Raw genomic sequence first — 25,286 nt, 5'->3', positions numbered from 1 at the left:
GACATAAAGATGGTCAATAGACATATGAAAAGTTGCTAAACTTCACTAATAAGCAGAGAAATGCAAATCAAAACCACAACGAGATATCACCTCATACCTGTCAGAATGGCTAGCATCAACAAATCAACAAACAAGTGTTGGCAGGGATGTGGAGGGAGGCCAGTTATTTTTAAGGTTCTTTGGCATGTTTTAGGAAGACTAAGAACTCTGCTAATGGGGGAAGAAAACTAACCAAATAAAATATTTTCTTTGGGGAAATAGAAATGTTAGATGAAGAAAGAGGTGTCACATTTCTGTCTGAAATGTTTTGTGCCTGTAATTAAGGTACTGTTTTACTTCTAAATATTTCAATACATATTTCAATCTTGGATATATTGGGACCCAGAAGTACTTTGTAGCTTTTCAGATAACTCACTTTGCTAATCTGTGTTTCTGTGTATACCAGTAATACAGCAAGGAAGGCCATGGCTCTTGAAGTCTAACAGAGCTTTACAAATATATTCAGATTTCTTCCTGGAGGAGACAAGTGTTCTTTCTCAACATCTTGGTTTTGAGACATATGGTGAGTTTTGATTTGATTCAATATATGTGCTATTAGGAGCCCCCGTGCACAAGTCTTCTGAGAGGTAAAACAGCTAGGTGTTATTTTGTCCATAAGGGCCTCCACACAAAACCTAGAAGATCCCAGAGATTCTGTCATTGCATTTACCATTGCATGTATAGATAAGGACTCATTTGAATCCGAGATTGTTTCCAAAACTAAAATGTATTATAGGTAGAGCATATTCCTTTTATTGTCTGAGCCCTGCTAGAGTTCAAATGATACAGAAAATATGCGACAACAAGGCTAGTGTCTGGTTGTTTTTCATGACTAAACAACTCTCTCTACCAGCATCTTATTTGTTAGTGTTAAGCAATTAGCAGTACCTAGTATTATCAAGATGGTGGCACTTCTCAGTATAATTTTCTCCTGAAGTGTGCGCAATTCCTCCCCAGACGCTTTAGTGAGGGAAAAGATTCAGGAACTGGGGTCACAGGCACTGATGTTGAGAGATGGAGGTGATCATCCCATACTGGGATAATCCTAACTGATTAAGCTTCTCAAGGCCAAAGTGAAGCCAGCACCATGGGGTTAACAGTTAACTCCACCACCTAAGACACAGCATTTCAGGCCAGTTGCTATGCTCTTCCCCAACCTGCTGTAATACACAGGAAACTTCAACCTTCTCTTCCATCCCTGGCATACTTTGTTTCTGTGTAACTGGTTATTTACGCTTTCTAATAGAAAAGATTTAATTGGGTTATGTCATCCATCCGATGTGTCGTGTCGATAAGCAAACAGTTGTGTATTTGAAGAAATTGAAGGCATGCATCTCCTGTTCATGTGTAGGAAAAAATAAAAGATTAAATTTTAAAAAAGAAGAAAAAAAGACAAGAACAAACAGCACTCAGCCTCACTTCGATCCTGTTTGATTCTGAGTGATGAGGATCCCATCGGGCTCTGAGCTTCCTGGCCAAGACAGGCTTGTGCCTTTATCTACCTACCCCACCACCTTTCTTAGTTTCCTCAATTATAAGATTCAGCCAATACCTGCCCAGCCCACACAATCGCCCATTTTGATGTCTGAGTGAAATGATTTGGTTGGCCGTGTTTCATAACTGCAACATGTTGTACCAATGCAGGATTTTTGATGTAAACTAATATGTATTAGGTGGCAGACACTTACCAGTAAATTTGCATTTCCTTCAGGGGCAGCTAATATAGAAAGCTGCTGGCTAGTGTGCTGTGCTATCTTAATTATTCTGGCAACTGTAGAGCTAGCCTCTAGCCCATGGCCAATCGGTGCTTGCTTGACTGGGGCTGGCATTCTGCACGTGCTCAGCTGCAGCACAGCTCAGAAAGCGGGCCAGAACCACGGCGGGAAAGCCACCGCTCTACTGCATCCAGTTATTTTAAGGCTGTTTGGAGCAGAGGAGTCTGTATGGTTAGTGGACTCTCGTGTGCAGACACCAGAGCTGCACTCGAGCAGTTAGAGGAAATGACTGTCACTCGTAATGACAGTCGTGCTAGTCTATACAGTAACTGTGGTGCCATACTCTCCAACACAGTAAACCCCACAGTAAATCCAGCACTCTTTACTGACGTCTTATTTGTTTGTTCCAAAGTGTCACCTTTGTGTGGCCTCAAAGATGCTCTCCATCTGCTTTTACCCATTTCTTATGTCGTATCTTTGGACCGTCATAATCGTGGGAAGGCAACTGTGGTCACTTAAAAAGTATCTGCTTATTGTTATGAAGGCAGCATTGGCACAGTGGAAGGAAGACAGGATTCATAACCAAAGGATTTGGTTTGACTCTCAGTTTGGCAGTTGCGACCTCTACAACNGTGGTGCCGTACTCTCCAACACAGTAAACCCCACAGTAAATCCAGCACTCTTTACTGACGTCTTATTTGTTTGTTCCAAAGTGTCACCTTTGTGCGGCCTCAAAGATGCTCTCCATCTGCTTTTACCCATTTCTTATGTCGTATCTTTGGACCGTCATAATCGTGGGAAGGCAACTGTGGTCACTTAAAAAGTATCTGCTTATTGTTATGAAGGCAGCATTGGCACAGTGGAAGGCAGACAGGATTCATAACCAAAGGATTTGGTTTGACTCTCAGTTTGGCAGTTGCGACCTCTACAACTAAATTGTTTCACTTCTAAATTTCAGTGTCCTAAAATATAAAATGAGAATAAAATACATTTTGAAGACCCTTGAGATTTTATAAAATATTTTTACATATTACCTCATTATAATTGTTGGGGCATCTTAATCTATCATTTACACTTACGGCTGTTTTGAAATGTTCACAGTTGTTAGTCTGCCACTAGATCTCACTATTTAATGGTTGAAAAGTGATTATAGATATATTGCCATATCATAATTGAAAAATACTTTGATAACTACATTTCAATATAACTGATTTTCTTTGGATTCCTATATATTATATTGAAGCTCTTAAAAGCATAGTTCTGAGAAGGGCCATATTTACCAGTTTGCCAAAAGGGCCTGTAGCTCAAAAAAGGAGAGTTAAGAAAAATCCAGTCCAGATAACCATTAAGTTCATCAGTCAGGGTTAGACCTGACTGGGGTTTCTTTCTCGTCTCATTCCCTGTGCATTCACACACCTGAATGCACATGTGTCTTCAGGAGTATAGTATCAGCTCATTGTTTAGTACTTGAAAACACGGGTTTCGGAATTAGACTTCCAGGCTTCAACCTCAGTTCTGCTATTTCTTAGAGAAGTTACTCAATCTCTCTAAGCCTCAGTTTCCTCACATATGAAATGGGGGTAATACTAGTACCCGAAACTCTCTGTAGTGCTTTGCTATTAATATTAAATGAGTTAGTAAATTGCAAAACACTCAATACCGTGCCTGGCATGTATAACATTCATTTGTAAATGTTGCCTAGTTTTATTACTGTTATTAGTATGGATGCATACGCATGTGAGTATATTGACATACACATATGTATTAAGGAAGCATTTACAAAACATTTAAGGTCAGGGTTGAGGTAAAGGAAGAAATATCCTGAAATACAGCACTGCTCTACCACTTACAAGGCTCCCTGCCACACCTAACTCCTGTGCAAGGGAGACGTCAAAAACAAAGCGAGAAAACAAGTCTGAGAGACACACCCACTCCAAACTTGGACGGGGGGAACACTGGGGCAGAATCCCAGTGGTGCCGCCCGGTCACTCAACCACGGCCACCCACCCCAAACACTGTCAGCAACAGTGATAACTCAGCCGCACCTCTACCCACTGTGCCCATTCACAAACGATGCGGTTTGTTTCTCACAAAGAGAGCGGTACTGTTCTTTATTGCACTGCTACGCTTAGGTACAATGATTTTTTCCCGTGATGAGGACTTTTAAGATCTACTCTCTTCGAAACCTTCAAATACACAACATAGTAATAAAGTCACCCCAGATGTGTTACAGTCATTACTCGTTTAATTCTCATTTAAGCAGGGCATTACAATCTATAGTTTACAGATGAGGAAACTTATGTTCAAAAAGATTGAGTGGCTTAGTCAAGGTAATACAACTAGTAAATGATGAAGTCAGAACTCAGAACTCAAAACTGAGGTTTGTCTGACTCAAAAATCCACGTCCTTTCTACTTGTACAGTATTAGATTGAATCTGCTAAATACTGTTATCAACTCTATGTCTGGTATTCATTCAAATTATATGAGTTTGATGGCCAGAGAAAATGCTACATATCTGTAAGTGATAACCATAGCATATAAGTATATTACTACACGTTTATGCTTTTAGGGCCCAGGACAGAGCTCTAATTCATCTGGATCTAGGATGTAATGAGTTATGTTAAAACATTAATCTATTGTATTAGGTTAAACATGAAAAATTGCTACTGAAATGATGTCTCACTCAGGGAAAGGCTCTTCAATACTCCACCAGGATACTGGGCAGTACAGACAGTGTTCGATTTAATTAGCTGTGTATGTAGAAAGAGATGCTCATCTGTTTCTATGGAAGCAAACACATCACTGACATACTTCTCCATGGAAACAGAGAAGGGGAAACAGAAAATGCTAACGTGAATGAATTCACTGAACAGTTGGTGAGCAAAGACTCAAGAAAAACAGAATTCATCTGTAGTACTATACTACATTACTAGTTTAGAAAAAAGAAACACGCTACATAAAAGAGTATTATACAAGATACACTGAAGCTTAAGATAAAAGTTATTTTTTTAATTTACTCTTGATTGTATTTTCCCCATTACCATTTAGTCCCCTTATACCCTCCCCCCTGCAACCATCACACTGTTGTCCAGGTCCACAAGTCCCTTTTCCTTTTTGCCCAATCCACCCTTCTCAACTCCCCCCACCCCAGCTGCCATCCTGAGAAACAGTAGGAAAATATTATTTTAGTAGGAAAATACAAATGTTGGGAAAGAACACAGAACAAAGGCATTAGTGTTTTTTGCACAGAAAACAGAGTGGTAGAATTCTTAAAGATGAGCTGTGTCAGGGCTCAAGGTCACTGATGAGACAAGATAATAAAAAATATAAGGAAGCAATTAATAAATAAATTTATCAGCTTTACACTGGTTTATATCATCATTTTTTCTGTTAGTTTTTTGTTGGATTTTTTCCTTTCAGGATATAAAATTATAGGAATTATTTCAAGTTTTATTATGTAACACATTAGTTACTTTGTATGACTGAGCCTCTATTTAAGTATATATATATATATGTATATATATATATATATATTTTTTTTTTTTTTTAGATTTTATTTATTTATCTTTAGAGGGGAAGGGAAGGAGAAGAGGAGAGAAATATCGATGTATGGTTGCCTCTCATGAGTCCCCTGCTGGGGACTGGCCTGCAACCCAGGCATGTGCCCTGACTGGGAATCGAACCGCAATCGTGTGGTTCCAGGCCTGCACTCAATCCACTGAGCTACACCAGCCAGGGCTCTATTAAGTATTTTTAATTCACAACAACATAATGCATATTCTGTTTCCTTTCAAAGGTATACTTTTTGTTAAAATAATAAAGGATTCATTTTATAAGATATTTTCTCTTAGGTGTTCTCTTAATTTTTTCCCCCTTTGGAATTTAGTCCTAACTTGCCTCTCAATTCATTCACTTCAATTCAACTCAACGCACTCAATTCATTCACTTCAATTCAACTCAACGCACATCTAATCCCAGCCCTGAAGATGACTACAGACTTCTTAGAAGGTAAGATACATAAGAGAATGATTCTAATATTTATTCACTCCTTTACCAGATATTTCTCACGTGCCTACCATGTGCCAAGTACTGTGCCGAATTTTGCAGATGCAGTGATGAATTAAACAGACACTGTCAACACTCATGGAGGCTCCTAGTTTATAGAGGAGGGACACAGTTATACATGTGAATATACAGTTACAACCTGAGACAAGTTCTATGAAAGAAAACTAGAGTCCCAAGAGAGAACACAGTGAAGAAATTCACTGAGATTGGATGGTTGGAGCAGGCCTCTCTGAAGTGACTTGAATGCTGAGATCTGAAAGATGACTAAGTCTTAGTCAGAGCAGAACAGTAATTCAAGCGAAAGTCCTGAGGTGGAAAGGGCTTGGCAGAACTGAGAAGTGGAAACAAAGCAAGTTTTCCTCGTAAGAGAGTGGTGACAGGTGAGGCTGGAGAGGGGAAAAGGTACAGGTCCACTATTAAATTTTATTCCAAATATGACGGGAAGCAATGAAAGAGTTTTCAGCAGGAAAATAATAAAACTATATATACAATTTTCAGTACAAGTAAACATGGGATGTTTAGCAAAAAAATGTCAAAAAAGCACTTTAGAACTAAAGTTTTTAAAATCTTGATCTAGGTGTTAAAGCTACAGTGTAATTATTGCCATAAAAGTCAAGATAGCACATTACTTCAAAGGGGAGGGAAGGATGTATCGGGGGCTTCTAGGGAACCAATGTTCTGTCTCTTGAGTGGTTACATGGATATTTGCTTTATATTTATTTGTTAAATTGTACATGTAAGTCTTACGTACTGCCTTTTATGTATTATTTCAAGATAAGAAAGTACGTTTCTTTCTTTAATAAAAGTACGATAAAGCAGTGTGGACAACAGGTACAGACAGCTCAAGAAGCTTGGTTTGGGGAGGGAGTGCTAATTGCCGCCTTATCTGTTCTCTGATTTGCATTTTCACAAATTGAGCACCCCAAGGTTTGGTATGATGTCATCCAGGGAAGGACTTTTCTTTTAGCCTTTTTTGTCCTAAGCATGCCTCTGTGTCTACATCCAGTCTATGTCCTGCATGATTGGGCTACTATTACAATGAGGCTGCTCTTGACCCAGAGGTGGAAGCCTTGTGTTGAGAATGGCAGGGACAAGCCCCAACGGCGGCCCTGGATGATTTTGTGAAGCGGAAATATGTACCACCCTACACTGCCCAATTACCTTTGCACTATTACGAGAATGAAATACACTTTTATCTTATTTAAGTCACTGTTATAGCAGTTTAGTCTGTGCACTGATACAGTTAGGAAGGAAAGTTGAGAGAGATGGCAATACCTAGAGGGGGAATGAAGGAACAGAGAAGGGATTTCTAAATAATAGAGACAAGAGAAGGTGTTTCAATGTTGACAGTAAGAATTAGAGTAGAAGAAAGGGATGAAAATATAGTAATCAGATTTTTTTAAAAGGGGCAAGATCCCTGAGAAGACGGGAAGGAAGAGAATGCACAGCATGTGTGGAAGAACGGACCTTTCACAGAAAGGAATATTTGCCCTGTTTTAGCAGAAAGAGAGAAGGAAAGGCCAGCAGATGTAGGTTGATTTGCAAATACCTTGCTGAAGGGTGAGGGAGTTCCTACTTAAGGTCTTTGTTTTCTGCAGGAAGCACAAAGCATGAGGAGAGCGTGGAGGGAGGGAGAACTGGAAGTCTGAGGTTTGGTGGAATGAGAAGGTATGAAACTCTCAATACGACCTGTGTGGCGTTACGAGCAGAAGTGTTGGGTGACTATTTGAGGTGAGTAATCATGAATGTATAGGGTGTTCCCAACCATCCAGGAAGGATGAATTGTTCAGGGCTTGGCAGAGGTAGATAGTTTAGGTCCACCCAGAGCTGGGATTGCAACAGCCAGATGCAAGAGAAGGTGAGGAGAAGATAATTTTTCCAAGAGAAGGATTTTAATAATAGACCATGGAATTAGGGCTAAATATGGGGGAATAAAGACAGCAGAAGGCTGAAAGCTGAAACTGGGAATGGTAATAGACTGTGGAAGTCTCAGGGACCTTGAAAAACTATTGTTTTCTGTTTATCAGAGAAATGCAAATTAAAACCACAGTGATGTACCTTACACCTGTCAGAATGGCTGTCATCAATAAATCAACAAACAACAAGTGTTGGTGAGGATGTGGAGAAAGGGGAACCCTCTGCACTGTGGGTGGGAATGCAGACTGGTCCAGCCACTATGGAAAGCAGTATGGAGATACTTCAAAAAATTAAAAATGAATCTGCCTTTTGACCCAGAGATCCCTCTCCTGGGAACATGAGAGTGAATCTGAAAGAACCCAAAATGCTAATTTGGAAGAACGTAAGTGCCCCTATGTTCATTGCAGTGTTGATTACAATCGCCAAGATATGGAAACAGCCCCAGTGTGCATCAGTAGATGACTGGACACAACAACAGCAGGGCATTTGCACAATGGAATAGAACTCAACTGTAAAAAAGAAGAAAAGTTTATCCATTGGCACAGCACGGATGGGTCTGGAGAACATCACGCTGAGTGAAATAAGCCAGTCAGGGAAAGACACATACCATATGATTTTACTCTTATGGGGAATCTAATGAACAGACTGAACTAACAAGCAAAATAGAGACAGACTTGTGGGGAGCAGGATGACAGCTAAGGGGTCGGGGAGAGTAGGAGGTGGAAGGACGGAGCAAAAAGGAAAAAGGATTCATGGCCATGGAGACCAGTATGGTGACTACAGGGGATGGGGGGATTATAAGAGAACTAAATGGTAAGAGAAAAAAAACTAAAAAAAAAGTTGAAAAACCTAAAAAAAAAAGGAGAAAAACTATTGTTCTCATTAGTGAGCTGAATGGTGGAATGTTTTAATAAATGATTCAAAGGTAGTGAAGATGTCAAGTTCCAGAGAGCAACTGTGAATGTAGGAAGCTGAGCTATCAGGTGGTAACATTCCTAAGAGAAAAAAGAAATATTCACAGTATGTGGTAAAAAAAAAATTGTCTTGAAAGATAAGTAGAAGCTTATTTACTAGAGAAGAAGGTAAGGGGAGAGAAGGTAGAAAAGAGGAGAGGAAATATGCGTAGAGAAAAGTAAGACAAAATTCATGGCATGCTGGGAAACAGAAAGCCTAGCCAGAGATTAGAGTGCACGGGCAGAAGTTCCTGGAGAAACTAGAAAGGTAGGGTGCAAAGAAAGTCTGGAAGAATAGGAATGAAGTGCAAGTGGTATGGATATTTTAAAAACTCAAGCTGTCAATCATGATGTGAAAAATGATCACAGATAATAACATTTTTTATTTTATTTAGGAAGAGTAATTAGTCATAAGACTAATGATTTACGAACAGGTGAATTTGTGGGGTTTACAATTCTGAAAAATCCCCACTCGTTTGGTCCTTTAATACTGTCTCTCCTACTCACCTGGTTTTCTGTCTAGAATATCTGTTTTGGACCTACCTCTGCACGTACGCTACGTAGGGCTCTGAATCAACGCCTAGCAACTGAATCAATGACGGGGGGGAACACTGAATCAATTTTAAATCACTGTAATTTAAATTGTTTGTAAATGCTAAGACTTTTGGTATATATTCAATGTTAAAGATCATTATTTACTATCTCATTCTAGATCTGTTATTACAAAGATGAATTATCTTAGCACCTTAGTGTACATATCCAGATTCAATGCCAAATACACAGTTATTTTTCAAGTACTTTCCCCCTAATTCTAATCCATATTTTAAAGTCTCAGGACTTACTTTATTTCTTGTTCAAGTTTTGGAACAAAATGTAAATAATAATTAATGTATTTCAACTAAAATGTATAGTACAGTGCAAATTAAAAGGAATTTTAATGAACTTCATTAGGACAAAGAGTTATCTTTAAGGTTTCTGTAGTTACAGGGACTGCTTACCTATGATGAGCCTGTGAAGAGCACTCTTATCTCCATTAATCGCAGCAGCATGAACCTGGGATGCTAATGAGGAGCCAGTAAAAAACAAGTTCTCTGACCTGTTCATAGTCTTCCCAACAACTGAAGCAACCTGAAACAATGATTCAAGTCATGAGCACATACAGGAAATACTTCTGAAACTGGTCTCATCTGTTGTAATTGAGTATGTTATAAATACAGTTTACTAGAATATGTGACTGGGATTCAGAAAATCTGCAGTCCTAATCTTAGAATTACCATCATGTGGCAAATTAGGTGATCCTTTGTATAAGTTGCTCATCTTTAAAATGAAGGGGTTAGATGCTCCCAAGACCCTTCCCAGGGACTACCGAGGGGAAAAATGGGGGTAGACTTGATATTTAACATTAGGCACAGGGCCCCAAACCCGTATTTCATTTAAATTAATACAAATAATTTGATACCACATGATACTAAACATTAGAATTGATATTGAGAATAAAAGTAATTGCCCTGGCTGGTGTGGCTCAGTGGATTGAGGGCCAGCCTGCAAACCAAAGGTTTGCTGGTTCCCGGTCAGGGCACATGCCTGGGTTGTGGCCAGGTCTCCAGTTGGGGGTGCATGACAGGCAACCACACACAGATGTTTCTCTCCCTATCTTTCTCTAAAAAATAAATTAATTAATTGAAAAAAAGGTCATGACCAAGCCACAAAATAAGTATGATGTAAACTAACTAACTGTTCAGGCAGATCTGCCCTGGCTGGTGTGGTTCAGTGGATTGAGCACCATTACTTGCAAACCAAAGGGTGGCTGATTGCTGCTTTGATTCCTAGTCAGGGCTTATGCCTTGGTTGCAGGCCAGGTCCCCAGTTGGTGGTGCATGAGAGGCAACCACGCATTGCTGTTTTTCACTTTCTCCCTCCCTTTTTCCAAATATGAATAAATAAAATCTTTTTCAAAAAAAGCAGCAAGAGAAAAAGCAGAGTTACTTAGAGGAGTCCCCATAAGACTATCAGCTGATTTCTCAAGAGCAATTTCACAGGCAAGAAGGGACTGGTGATAAGTATCCAAAGTGATGGGGGGGAAAAGCACTTAGTTCTTTCTTTCAGGAAGAGAACAGGCAGAATTTTTATTTGCTGTCTCCTTGTGTTTACCAGGGCACTATACCTTGCTTGAGATCCTGACCTTAGGATCTTACTTGGAGCACCACATCAATGGGATTCACCAAATTTCATTTTAAAAAGTTTTGTTCTGACTGGTAATCTGATATGGTTGCTAGAACTGTCTAGAAATGCATTCTATGCATAGGAAAATAGTGAGTGCTTAAGCAGAGACTGGATTACATCAGAAACACAGCAAAAATGCAAGTACCTGATGGGAAAGGAAGAGTAGTTGCAGCAATGAACTTAAACTTCCCTCCGGAACATAAGATGTTCTAACAAAGTTGAACGTCTACGAGGAGCAGTGAGTAGAAAACACAGAGAATCATGGGGATCATGGCAAACTGGAGCACATACAGCTATTTAAAGAGGGCAGCTGTTGATCAGCTACAGTGCATGAATAGCTATTGGAAAGATAAAGTCCTCTTCTGATTTTACCAAGAAGCGTTACTCCAATCTCTGTGACTCCTGAGAATCTGGGAGTTTTGTAAGATAAATTTATCACTGCTGATGAGCCAGTACTTGTGTCGTCACTGAGAAACATGTTTGGTTCCGATTCTGCCTAACAGTGAAAGGGTTGTCTTAATTTCGGTAAAGGTCAGCACTTCATGTCTTCCTCTTACACAGGCATTGACAGACACTTCTGTCATGTCTGATCATGTCTGTCATACAAGAAAATCCACTGTCATATGCAGGCTTATACTGAAGTGACTTGAAAGAAGCTACAAACAAGGGTGGAGGTAGAAGCACTGTAGATGAATAATTGCACTGGGGCCATGTTCCATTACTAACAAGCAGCGTGCCCTTTGGCTACCTCAGTTCCTCAACTTTCTGTAAAATACGAAAATGGAAAAGGTAGACCTTGCTGATTCATTCAACAAGTACCAGCTATGTGCTAGGTATTGTTCTGAACTCTGAACTATACGTATCATTTTAGATTCTCAGTGACCAGAGTTGGAGGCCCACAAGAATCACTCCCCCAAATTCTTCATACTCTTCGAAAGTACACTAAAAATTAATCTCACTTACATATATTTATGTATATTTCACCCACAGATACATAGCTTGTGTTCAGTAGATGTTTTCAGAGTGAAAAGTCACAGTCTGGGTGCCAAGTCCAGGGCATGAGCAGGATCACAGTTTAATTTCTTAGAGTAATGAGTTTATACTCAAGAGTATCTGTTCTCTTTAAACTCCCCATTTCTATCGCCTCTGTTACAGAGATAGATCAGTGGTATAGCGGTTAGAGAACTGGACTAGGAGACCAGAAACCTAACTAAAAGTTCTTGGTTTTGTCAGCTGGGAAAGTGATTCCTAGTTTTCTTTCTTTTCTTTTTTGCTCAAATGTATTTTTTAGCACTATTGTTTTTTGTAATAATACTTAGAGGTCCCCAAACCACTTTGTTAATTATAAAATGCTATAAAATGCAAAGGTCTCATCATCATTACTAACTATAAAGCAGGCCAGTGTAATAAATGGTGTAATAATTATAACTGTACAAAACTAGTGGTGCTGTAGTCAGTCACAAGCAAGGAAGAGTAATTCTGATTCGGACGAAAGGGCTGGTTGCTTGGGAAGTTCTCAGAGACTGTTACTTGAGATGAAATTCCAGATAGAGAAGGGGTTAAGGACATTCCAAGTAGCAGGAAAGCTGAGGCGAAGGCAAGGCTTAGGGAGAACCACAAAAACGCAGAATGCCTCCCTGGTACTTAGTAGGGATTGTTTGGCTTCCACTTGGGGCAAATGACCCGGCTGGGTGTTTGTAGGTGAGCCTAGAGAGGTAACTGAGCCCCAACAGCTTGGCTGACGAATTCCTTAATTGTCTGGTGGGCAGCGATCCATGCATTACGGCAATCACTTCCGCACACGAGCTTTTCAGTTTACAACGTGCTTTCCCATCCTATCCCATATGTACTCCTTATTCGAGCCCACAGAGACAATTTGGGATAAGTCATTTACTTATTCATCCGGGACCTTGAGAAGGGGCTCCGGGTTCATAATGCAGGAATTACCGCAGAAAGAAAAGGCAGCAGGCGAGGAGACCAATGAAGAGGCTCGGACCACAGCTCAGGCCAGAAGCCCTGGAGTCTGAGGCAGGGGCCAAGCCAGTACAGATCAAGTGGAGATTCCCCAGCCAGGAACTCTCCTACTCACCCTACTCACCCGTGCCTCCTCCAGGACTCACGTCCCAGGGGCGGCTCCAGGAGGCACGACCCCCACTGGGCCGCCCATCCCGCCAGGGCAGTACACTACATCCGGCTGGAGCAGACCCCAACGCGCTGAAACTAACTGAGCCCCTCAGAGGGCCACAGGAGACTCTGGGACGCACAGCCCTCTGGGAATTGGAGTTTCTATTCCCCCAAAATACAGGGGTACACCCGTTCTTTGCTTTTTTTTAATCCCACAGGGCCTCGCGTGCAGAGAACTCGGTGGACGTGGGCCGAGAGCCTGATGGGAAAGGAGTTCTAGATGCCCGATGACGGGCTCAATTTGGGGGGGTGCAGGACTACATTTCCCAATGTGCTCCGAGGTGGGCAGGACCCGGAAGTGAGGGTTGAGAGGCCTCTCTGGAAGTTGTCCGGGTGTTCGCCACTGGAGCTCCGGGTCGAGAGGACGGGGTGTAGCTGCCGGGAGAATCCTCCGCCGCCGCCGGCTCCCGGAGCCCAGCCCTTTCCTAACCCAGTCCAACCCTACCCAGTCCCAGCAGCCAAAGCCTGTCCCTGCCGAGGATTCCAGCGTTATCATGAATCCTGTCGTCTTCCTATCCTTACCCGACCTGAGATGCTCCCTGCTGCTCCTGGTGAGTGAGTGAAGGAATGACAGAGCCTCGGACAGACGCAGGGACGGCCTCCCGCCGTCGCCGAGGGGGAACACAGCTACCCCTATCCTGCTTTATCTTTTTCTCCGGTGGTGAGGAGTGCACCCTCCCCCTCTGCCTTCACTCTCAGCATCCCTCTGTCCCCCTTTCCAGGCCCGGGGTTCCCGAGGCCTGAGAAACCACGGTTGGAGCTTGGGACCTTTAAATAGGAGAATTGGATACGTGGGAGGGTCACGGCGAGGCACTCCCCTGTCCATGGAGTATGGAGGTAGTTGTGGTCTCGATGGCTCCGGGACCTGGTCGTAGCCTGAATCGAAAAGGACCGGGGATAGACCTATTACTGTTCCCTTTCATCAGCTCCTTTTGGAAACTGTGTGAGGCCGACAGGTGCTGGGGTCGTGAAATCTCACTCTGGAGTCCTGAAACGGTGCCCGGGTTGGCAGATCCCTCTGTTGTGGCTTGTTATGATTGGTTGGGAACCCGGAACTGGAGACTGGTTTGGTGTCCACTGAAGGTATAAAGGTGGAGACTGTTATTACCTGAACGTCTCGGTTCAAGGCCTCCCTCAATTTTTGTTACAGCGCCCTCCCCCAAATTTAAGCAGAGTTCTTCTTCAGTGCTCCTGATTTGAGAATAATCGCATTTTTTTTTGCATACATATGCACTCATTTCTTAACTCCCTCTCCTGCTCAGCTCCATTTCATCTTATGAAAGAATCTTTCCCTGCTACCTTTTCCTCCAAAGTGTATCTTGAATGTGCAACCTAAGTAATCCACGCTGCAGGTCAAGATGAGACAAAAGCAAAGAACTAACTCCATATAGAAAAAAATGACATACCTTTAATCGAGCTGTTATTATAATACAGTGTTTGAATAAACTTTAATTGTAGATTTTTAAAAGCCAAATTTAAAATGGACATTAAGTCAAAATCACTTTCTTTGCAATGTAAGAAACATGATTAAGTGACTCAGAGGAAGTCATGTAGCTGGTTATCAGCAGAACTGGGACTTGAATCAGGTCACTTCACTTACAGTACTTATTTCACCACAGTACATAAAAATTTTAATGTTATATTTAAACTAGTTTCACTCTATCTCTCTCTCCTCCCCCTTCTTCCTTTCTTCCCTCTGTGATTTGCAAGTCACGTTCAAAAACTGTGTAAGTACTTGAACCTTCAGAGGAAAAAACACAATAAAAAAAACCCCAAAGGGGATGTTAAGTATTTTTGAGAACTTAAAGTTTTATATAGACATGGTAATAAATGAGGAAGTACTGCCATTTATATACAGCAATGAATGACTTTGGTACATAGAAAAATATTCAGTATACAGTTGGTTTCTGGTAGTTTCATTATAAACTGTTTCTCTTTTCCTTCTGGAAATACTGGATTAATACTGATTGTTATTAGAGACCATTTTCTCTTTAAGGACACTAGATAATATTCTTTTCTGTATCAATAAAATGGCCTGAAATAGGAGTTGTCTGCCAGAAATTACTTTTAGGTTACTGGGGGGGGAAATGCAAAGGGGATCTTAAAACAGTGGAAAGAATAGTTGACAGTGAATAGGAAAGTTACATCAGGTGCACCTTTTTGGAATGGTATGTTTGATTACAGAGGTAAGTTTAAGGAGAAAGAATTTATTTTGAAATAACTCATACTTTTAAAAAAATTTTATTTTTTATTTTAATTGTTGTTCAAGTACAGTTTTCTGCCTTTTACCCCTATCCCAGCCCACCCACCCCCAGCCCTCTCCACCTCCCCCCTGTTTCCTAGAAACCCTTCCCCTTTTCTCCTGAAATTCCCTCCATCTCTCCTCTGGTCACTGTCAGCCTGTTCTCTATCTCAGTGTCTTTGGTTATATTCAGTGTTTGTTTTGTTGATTAGGTTCCTGTTAAAGGTGAGGTCATATGGTGTTTGTCTTTCACTGCCTGGCTTATTTCACTCAGCATAATGCTTTCCAGTTCCATCTATGCTGTTGCAAAGGGTAGAAGCTTCTTCTTTCTTTCTGCTGCATAGAATTCCATTGTGTAAATATACCATAGTGTTTTGATCCACTCATTTACTGATGGGCACCTAGGTTGCTTCTAGCACTTGGCTATTGTAAATCGTGCTGCTTGAAATAACTCATACTTTTTATAGAAAACCTACAAATTTAGTTAATGATAAAAAAGAAGGAATTTTTCTCCTGGTAATTCTAAAATCTAGTTAACATTTTGTATATTTATCTAAATAAAGGTAGAGGAATAAAAACACTTTAGAGATACCTATAAAGATTTATGGGCTAGAAAAATAAAGCCCAAGAAAAGGTTTAATAATCCAGACAAGCTAGATTCAATTTGAACACAGTATTTACCAAAGTAATTTTAATAATATATACCAAATAGCAAGTATTTATAAAACATCTGCCTAATCATAATTTGAGTTACTTACTAACTGGTAGTTCTGTCCTAGGGATGGAACTCGCCAGCTCAGTATCTTACCTGTCTGAAAATATATTCTTTGTCTACCCCAGTATATTTTCTTCTTCATCCCTCACTTTCCCTCTAGACTTGTATATTCCCTCCCATGTGCAGCCATTGAATATTCAGGGTCATCATTTTGTCCTTAAATGTCTTGTTCTAAAAGCCATATATTCTCTTAGTAGAATAATTTTTTCAGGCAAACTATACCTTAGTCCTAAAGAACTAGATCTGTGCAGACAGAGTGGTATTGATAACAGCTGAAACATACAATCTGAAACTTTTATAGGCAAGTAGTTTCCCCTGATCTCAATGGCATTTTGTAATGTCATTCTATGCCTAAAAAATTCATTGTGATCGTCCTGGCTGGTGTAGCTCAGTGGATTGAGCACGGGCCTTCGAACCAAAGCATCATGGTTCGATTCCCAGTCAGGGCAGATGCCTGGGTTGCAGGCCAGTTCCCAGCAGGGGACTCACAAGAGGCAACCATACATTGATATTTCTCTCCCCCTCTCCTTCCCTCCCTCTAAAGATAAATAAATAAAAAATATTTTTAAAAATTTTATTGTGATCATTTTTCCCTGGGCATAAACACAAAATTATTAAAAAGTGTATAGAAGTTATACAACATTTACCGAATTTTTCAGACTGTAAGATGCACTGGACCATAAAATGCATCTAGGTTTTAGAGGAGGAAAATAGGGAAAAAAATTCGAAGCAAAAAATATGGTAAAATATTTAATAATATAAATAACATAGCCCACCGCCCAGCCAGGTAACCTATATTCGCACTATAGGACGCACCCCCTTTCCTCTCAAATTGGAGGTGGGGAGTGTGTCTTATAGTCCAAAAATACTGTACTGCAAATCTTCAAATATATCCTCAGGTAACTTTTCTAGAATTATATTTCTTGGATCCTATGGTATGTCTGTTTTTTAGTATTTCTGATACATTGTACCAAATTGCTCTACTGGAAACTTGTGCCATTGTGTGGGTGTTTTTGTAATTTGTGCCAATTTAGGAGACCAAAATGGTATCTGATTTAAATTTACATTCTTTTATTGCAACCAAAGTTAAATATTATTTCATATTTATTAACCATTTCTTTTTCTCTGTGCACATGTAATGTTGTAAGTGTTCACTTTATTTGTCCCTTAAAAATGTTTACTTTTACTTCCTCCAGTAATGCAGAATAGATATACTGATAAGCTACAATTCAAGAACAGTGGAAAGTGTTACGACTTTGTCTATTCATTTAGTGTCCATTCAGCAGACAGCACAGAGCAAACAATACTGGACTGAATGTCAGGGCATCTACGCACAAGCTCTGAGTCGTCCGTGTACTTAACACTGTAACCTAGGGTGAATCACCTAACTGAATTTTTTATAAGCACCTTGGATTTGAAGATTCAGCAGTTCTTTGTGTAGTCTGTCTTGTTTTTCAAGAAGGATATTCCTCTAACTCCCCTAATTAATAGACTTATTATTTGATTCAGTATTTCCTAAAAAACATCTGTGACCCTTTCAGCAGGTTGCAGACCTGTGCCCCCTCACCCATCCGGTAGAGAGAATAGCACGCTTTGATCACAGCTTTCCCAATGCTGACAGTCGCTGTGCTCGGTTCCATCTAACCAAGTAAGTGGTTGAAAACAGTTGGACTTTTCACAGCAGTTATTGATCTTTAGCCTACCTTTATCCCAGAGAGATGAACTGTGACCCAGGCTACAGGACCTTTACTTTTTTTTTTTAAAGATTTTATTTATATCTATTTTTAGAGAGAAGGGAAAGGAGGGAGAAAGAGAAGGAAAGAAACATCAGTGTGTGGTTGGTTGCCTCTCATGTATCCCCTACCGGGGACCTGGCTCCCAACCCAGGCATGTGCCCTGACTGGGAATCAAACCTGTACACTTCTGCTTCACAGGCCTTTGCTCAGTCTGCTGAGCTACACCAGCCAGGGTTAGGAACTTTACTTTTTATTTTATTATTATTTTGGTTTTTTATTGTATATTTTTCCATTACCATTTAGTCCCCTTATACTTCCCTCTCTCCTCAACAGCAGTGACCACACTGTTGTCCATAGGAACCTCATTTTATTGGTATCATTCTTTCCTTTCCCCCTGTTACTTGAATGCCTGTTTGCTGTCTGCTGTTAAAGAGAAAAGGATACTTTAGTATCATACCATGCTTCCATGAAATTTATAGTTTGGTGGGGGGAGAGAAGATGTGTATGTAAATAATTAGAATTCCAAAAGGAAAGTGATAGATGCCCTAAGGCATTTGTACAAGTGGATTAAAACATCATGCCACCCAGAAGCGTGGTTGTGAGCCTAGGCACCTGTCACCTGGGAGCAGATTCCAGTGTCCCCACCCAAGGTCTGCCGAGTCAGAATCTGCACTTTCACACATAGCTGTTAAGAAGGACAGGTGTAGAGTTTGAAAGAGGCATTACATTGTACTTCTCGATGGGAGAACCAGAGAAGTCTTCTTGGAAAAAGATGAGAGTAGAGCTGTGAAGGGTTAAATTGATGTATTAACTTTTGGTCCTGAATGGAATGGAATGGATAAAAAAAGATTCAGTAGCTTAATAAATCTTTAACATGAATACCTGTTTTGGGGGGGTTTTTTTGGTTTTGATTTTCTAAGAAGTCTTACTGGTGACTTGCTGATGTGGACAGTTGTCAGAATTGGCCCTAAAGAAGCTAGCGAACCCTTTGGCCTATTTACATGAGAACAGCTCATTATTACCTTAACCAAAATAAAGATCATGTTCTTTAGCGGATTTTCACCATTCCTATCACTCCGTTGGAGAGGGGAGGAAAAAGTTCCACTTCCTGGAAGTCCTTGTATAGTGTCTCAGATCTCAGGTCTTGGTTCTGTCCTTCAGAATATTGCAGTCAAATTCTAACTGCTTTATTCCCTCGGTGATACTGTGATATAAGATCTCTGTGATTTTTCCAGCCCTGTGATTTTCTCATTATGTAGAACCTTGAGCATTACATTTTAATGCTTCTGAATTTTAGTCACCTGCATTTGTAGACACAAACACTAATATAATAGATGAAAGCAATAAAAAGAAGAAATCATCTCAAAAATCACACTAGTAATATTTGAGCTAAGGAAAACTGTTGAGTAATAGCAGAGTCCAATTCTTTTTACATGTTTTTCCTTAAGAGTATCAGAGCCTAGTACTGTGACCTGTGGTAATTAGATTTAAGAGATCTTAGAAAAAGGAATCAAAAGAATTTGTTTAGGAATCAAAAGAATTTTTGATCCTGGCAAAAAGGAATTGGGGCCTTTTAATTTTTGAGGGACCCTACCATCAGTGTCTTGCTCAGTTTAGTAGGCGGGAAGAGGTATGAAAACCATGCAGTTATAATGACTGAAGTTATAGTTGTCTAGAGTTGTGCTGTAAATTAAAATTTATTAAAATGAAATAAATTATGAAATTGCATTGCTTGGTTACGGTAACCACATTTTAAGTGCCCAGTAGTCACACGTGGCTAGTGGCTAGAGTACTAAACCACACAGAGCGTGGAACATTTCTGTCAGTGCAGAAACTGTCATTGAATAGCGCTCATGTAGAGCTTCAGTCTTGCTGTCTCAGAAAGCAACGCAAAGTTGAGGTAAAGAGTGTGGAAAACACCTCAAGTAGGGTTTCAAAACTTGAACATACATCTTGTCTGTCCAAGGGCAGTAACCTGGAAAATCTCAGTACCATATCAGTGAGTGGGGATTTGCCTTTTGGTTGCCTAATAGCACATTTAGGGAAGTACCAGAGAATACTAGTTAAAATCAGAAAGTAAAAATTGTGAGTGTTAGCATTGATTCTTCTAAAAGGGCAAGCCACTTTCTTTCTTGAGACTGAAATTTTTCAACTAAAAATTGAATGAGATTGAATAGGCTGTTTGGGGAGTCTATGGAATGGAATATGACTGAGATTTTGTGATTTGAGAGCCTGCAATTTGTCTCTGTAGTAAAATCCCTTTGTAAGGGTGGCATCTTTAGAAATGATACTTTCCAGCAGTGATTTTCAATGGGTGTGCCGCAAGAATTTTTTAAAACCTGTAATACCCGATCTCTTTTCCCTTAGACTGTCAAATTAAAAAAAGTGACAACAGCAAACACAACAATAGCCATCTGGTGTGAATGAATGAAAATTATACTTACTTATTTTTGTCAGATCAGCAAAAAATACATTTTTTTGGTGTGCCACACAATTTTAGTAATTGGTTTATGTGTCCCATGGTATGAAAAAGGTTGAAAATTGCTGCTTTAGAGGACCCTGTATTGAGTTCAATCTTATTGAATAAGAACATAGCTACATTTTAATTGGAAAATTACCTGTAAAAAGATGGCCTGTAGATACGTTTTTTTGCCTCGAGTGTCAGAAGGCTACCCTTGCCAGGAGCTAATCTTTTAATTTGATTAAACTCATAAATGAATGTGTGTCTCTTACTGCCTATTTTAAAATGGCTGTAAGTTATATGAGCTCATGAGGACAGACTAATATTTGATATTTAAAGCAATTTGCTAAGAAATTTGAGCCAACTGTAAAATGTGAAGAAAGTGTGATTTAGTGATGGAGTAGAGATCATGCATAAGTCTTAAACAGAGATAAAAGTTCTTGGACCTTAGAACAATATACTCTCATAGTTACATGCCTGCTGTTTTGATGTTCTGTTATATTTGAAGTTTTGAGAAATGTAGGGGAAAATTTAACTTTTAAAAATTTACTGACACAGAATTGAAGGCTATCTGTGTTGCGGAAAGAACAATTTGAAGGGTAAATGTGATTTGGAGTTATACTTGGGAAGAAATTTTAACATTCTTAATTCCTTTGACTCTATTCCTGTGGTTCTGGCCCAACTGCAGTAAAACCTCTGCTGGCTGGTGAGAAGCTCACATTTCTGTAATGACTTCATATTCTGAGAGAGGGGGGAAAGAATAAGGAAGAGCTACTTCTTTTTGCAGTCTGAGTAATTTCTTAGAAAACATCTATTCAAATGGACTCATTCCTCAAGCTCTGGAGATAGCACCTGTTTTTACTATGAGAATGAATTCTAATTATCTTAGAAAGTCTTGTGACCTGTTTATAATTAACAAAATTACCACTGTGTTGCAAAATACTTGGTTCTTTGCTTAATCTTTGAATGAGCAGTTTCAGAAACCTTAATTTTGCTTTAGAGCTATAAAAATTATGCTACATTTTCCCTATGAGATTTTAATTTAATTTACATTTTTTAATTGCAGTTTGCATTCCACACATTTTTTTGTATTAGTTACAAGTGTACAGCACAGCAGGCAGACACTCAGGTTCCCTCCAATAATTCGGGTGCCCACCTGGCACCACAGATAGTTGTTACCGAATGGTTAACTATTCCCTATGCTGTACTTTACATCCCCGTGCCTATTTTGTAAATACTGATTAGCCACCCTGACCACTCCATAATGCCATCACTCTCCTTGACCTTGTCCCCTAACACCCCCGTCCCTCGGGCTTCCATCAGTTTGTTCTCTGTATTGCTAAGCCTGTTTCTACTTTTTTTACTTATTTGTTTTCTTATTTAGATTCCACATATAAGTTATACGATATTTGTCTCTCTCTGACTGACTGACTTAGCTTAATACCCTCTAGGTCCATCCATGCTGTCGCACCTTGGAAGATTTCATTCTTTTTATGGCTGAATATTCCGTGGTGCCTTTGGGCCACTGCTTTTTTTTATTCACTCATTTACTGATGGCATACTTCCCTACCTTGGCTATTGTATAGAACACTGCAGTGAACGTGGGGGTGCATATATTTTTTTTAATTAGTGCTTTGGGTCTTTTTGAATGCATGCCCAGAAGTGGAATCGGTGGGTCATACAGCAATTCCATTTTTAAATTTTTGAGGTACCGCCACACTGTTTTCCAGAGTGACTGCACCAATCTGCACTCCTACCAACAGTGCATGAGGGTTCCCTTTTCTCCCTGTCCTCACCAACTCTTGTGTGTTGGTTTATTAATGAAAGCTTTTCTGACCGGTATGAGGTAGTATCTCTTTGTGGTTTTGATTTGCATTTCTGTGCTTATTAGTGATGTTGAGCACCTTTTCGTAAATCTATTGGCCATCTGTATGTCATCTTTGGAGGAGTGTCTATTCAGGTCTTCTGCATACTTTTTAATTGCGTTGTTTGTTTTGCTGGTGTTGTCTGAGTTCTTTATAGTTTGGATATTAACCCTTTATTGGATGTATCATTGACAATTATCTTTCATTCAGTAGGTTGTCTTTTCATTTTGTTGATGGTTTCTCTTGCTGTGCAAAAACTTTTTTGCTTGATGTAGTCCCATTTGTTTTATTTTTTTTATTTGTGTCCCTTGCCCCCAAAAATATGTCAGAAGAAATAATGTTGAGAGAGATCAGGGATTGTACTGACTATATTTTCTTCTAGGATTTTCATGGTTTCAGGTCTTACAGTTAAGTCTTTAATCTGTTTTGAGTTTATTTTTTTATATGGTGCAAGAATGTAGTCGTTTCATTTTTTTGCTTGTATCTGCCCAGTTTTCCCAACATCATTTATTGAATAGACTGTTTTTACCCCCTTGTATGTTCTTGCCTTTTTTGTCATAAATTGGCCATATAGGCATGTGTTTGTTTCTGGGGTCTCTATTCAGGTATATTGGTCTGTGTACCATGTTGTTTTGCTTACTGTAGCCTTGTAGCATAGTTTGATATCAGGTAGTGTGATACTTCCCATTTTGTTCTTCCTTTTGAAGTTTTTTTTTTTTTTTAACTTTTAGGGAAAGGGGAATGGAGGGAGAAAGAGTTAGAGAAACATCCATGTGAGAGAGAATCATCTATTGGCCACCTCTCAAACATGCCCTGACCAGGGACTGAACCCACAACCCAAGCACATGCTCTGACTGGGAATTGAACCAGAGACCTTTTGCTTTGCCAAACTACATTTAACCAACTGAGCCAAACCAGTCAGGGCTCCTTTTTGAGATTGCTATTACTTTTCAAGTTCTTTTGTGCTTGCATGTGATTTTTTTGGAGTATTTGTAGATTGCTTTCAGCATCGTGGACATTTTATGATGTTAATTCCTCCTATACAGGAGCACAGTGTATGCTTCCATCTGTTAGAGTCAATTTGCATTTCTTTCTTCAGAGTCTTACAAAATTTTAGTACAGGTCTTTTACCTCCTTTGTTAAATTTATTCCTAGAATAAATTTAAAATAAATAAATAAATAAAATTTACTTGACGCAATTGTAAAGAAAACCTAAACAAGAAAATAAATGAGTAAAAAAGTAGAAACAGGCTTAGCAATACAGAGAACAAACTGATGGAAGCCCGAGGGATGGGGGTGTTAGGGGACAAGGTCAAGGAGAGTGATGGCATTGGTCAGGAGTGGAGTGGTCAGGGTGGCTAATCAGTATTTACAAAATAGGCACGGGGATGTAAAGTACAGCATAGGGAATAGTTAACCATTCGGTAACAACTATCTGTGGTGCCAGGTGGGCACCCGAATTATTGGAGGGAACCTGAGTGTCTGCCTGCTGTGCTGTACACTTGTAACTAATACAAAAAAATGTGTGGAATGCAAACTGCAATAAAAAATGTAAATTAAATTAAAATTTATTTGCTGCCATTGTCAACGGAATTGTTTTCTCTTTCTGATAGTTCATTATTGGTGTGTAAAAATTCAACCAATTTTTATTTATTTTTTAAATTTTAATGATTTGAGAGAGAAACATCAGTTTGTTGTTCCGCTTATTTGTGCATTTATTGCTTGCTTCTCGTGTGTGCCCTGACCAGGAATCAAACCTGCAGCTGTGGCATATTGGGACAGTGCTCTAACCAAATGAGCTACCCAGCCATGGCCGAAAATGCAACCACTTTCTGAATATTTATTTGTGCCCTGCTACTTACTGAATTCATTTATCAGTTCTGCTAGTTTTTTGGTAGAAACTTTAGGGTTTTCTACAAACAGCATCATGTCATCTGCAAATAATGACAAAAACTGTGCTACATTTTAAAGCATAGTTTACTTGTTTCAGTGATCATACAGTTTATTTAATTGTGCCTATACTCTGTTCTTAGGATAGCTGCCAGAAGTAATGTGAAATATTTTTCCCTTAATGATAACTTGCAGGTATAGCTACTAAAAAGAAAACTTTCAGGAGATGTTTTGTTTAGGAGTCAGATTTGGGCTCAGATATTGGATATGTTGTTTTTCACCTTTGTTATCTTGCCCATTAACTTCTGAGAAATAATGCAGGTATTTTATCTGAATTATAGGAGGGGTTATTTGCATGCCTCTATGATTTTGTGGGACAAAAAGTGGTAAAAATGCACCTCAATTTCTTATTCTTAGATCTTGGTCTTTAGTACAATACCTTATACAGGTTAAGTGCTCAATAATAATTTTGGTAAGTATACTGGGGGAAGAAAGTAGAGCTAGGTAGGAGGGTATGGAGGATCAGGAATGCACAGGGGAATTTACTTTGAAAGCCTCACAGAGAAGGCCAGCCTCGAAATAGGTGAGACAGTCAGTCATTTGGGTTTCTTGGGGGAGCAGCCCTCCAGGGAGGGGGGTCAGCCCCAGTGCGGGCCATTGGGGCAGTTTCAGGGGCAGCGTGGCTGTCCTGCTGTAGCGCATTAGGAGATTTAAGTCACGCAGCTAAAATGTGTCTTTGCAAAACTGTACGTGTTCTTACTATGTACGTTGATTCCTGGTAGTTTCCTCTTTTTTTGTCCTATTCTGTGCTTTATTTTATTTTTAAGAAATTGCTGATCTGACCCAAAAAGGTAGAACTTCCTAACAGGGTTGCTGGTAAGACTGATCTCCTTAACTCTGCCCAGATGCCTCTGCTGGGCGTAGCTTTGACTGTTTACCCCAGAATGACCCCGGCATGCAAAATTAAAAATATTCTCGGTGTTTGACAGGGCGGATAACAACCTATTGTTGTAATAACTTAAAATGTTAATACATATGGTTTTCTGATACATTTTTCGAGTCCTGAAAACAGTATACTTTCATGGTTAAAAAAAAGCATAATGAAGAAAAAAGTGTATATCCCAACCACTGGTAACATTTTAATGTACAGTAGACCCTTGAGCAATGTGGGGGTAAGGATTGCCGACCCCCATCCCACACAGAGTTGAATATCTTTGTAT

At 39.7% G+C, this 25,286-nt stretch overlaps 2 protein-coding genes across 4 annotated transcripts in view; one reads left to right on the top strand and one right to left on the bottom strand.

Moving 5' to 3' along the window:
• The window catches only part of INVS (inversin), a 128,180-nt gene extending 114,855 nt beyond the window's left edge, over window positions 1-13,325 (bottom strand). Inside the window, exons 1-2 of one of the 2 annotated variants that reach the window (XM_037035787.1) lie at window positions 13,003-13,325; window positions 9,689-9,818 (exon numbers count right to left, since the gene is read on the bottom strand). In XM_037035787.1, coding sequence (XP_036891682.1) covers window positions 9,689-9,794 — 106 coding nt within the window. In that variant the 5' untranslated portion in view covers window positions 9,795-9,818; window positions 13,003-13,325. The remainder of the gene's footprint in view (window positions 1-9,688; window positions 9,819-13,002) is intronic. The other variant, XM_037035786.1, reaches the window with a different exon arrangement.
• Window positions 13,326-13,427: 102 nt separating this feature from the next.
• Window positions 13,428-25,286, top strand: part of ERP44 (endoplasmic reticulum protein 44) — a 68,188-nt gene continuing 56,329 nt past the window's right edge. Inside the window, exon 1 of one of the 2 annotated variants that reach the window (XM_037035792.1) lies at window positions 13,428-13,648. In XM_037035792.1, coding sequence (XP_036891687.1) covers window positions 13,592-13,648 — 57 coding nt within the window. In that variant the 5' untranslated portion in view covers window positions 13,428-13,591. The remainder of the gene's footprint in view (window positions 13,649-25,286) is intronic. The other variant, XM_037035793.1, reaches the window with a different exon arrangement.

This window comes from Sturnira hondurensis, unplaced genomic scaffold, assembly GCF_014824575.4.
Source record: "Sturnira hondurensis isolate 20B ecotype Veracruz unplaced genomic scaffold, ASM1482457v3 Scaffold0022566, whole genome shotgun sequence".
Lineage (NCBI taxonomy): Eukaryota > Metazoa > Chordata > Mammalia > Chiroptera > Phyllostomidae > Sturnira > Sturnira hondurensis.
Note: the sequence above shows the minus strand (reverse complement) of the source record. Positions and strands in the feature narration are given on the sequence as shown.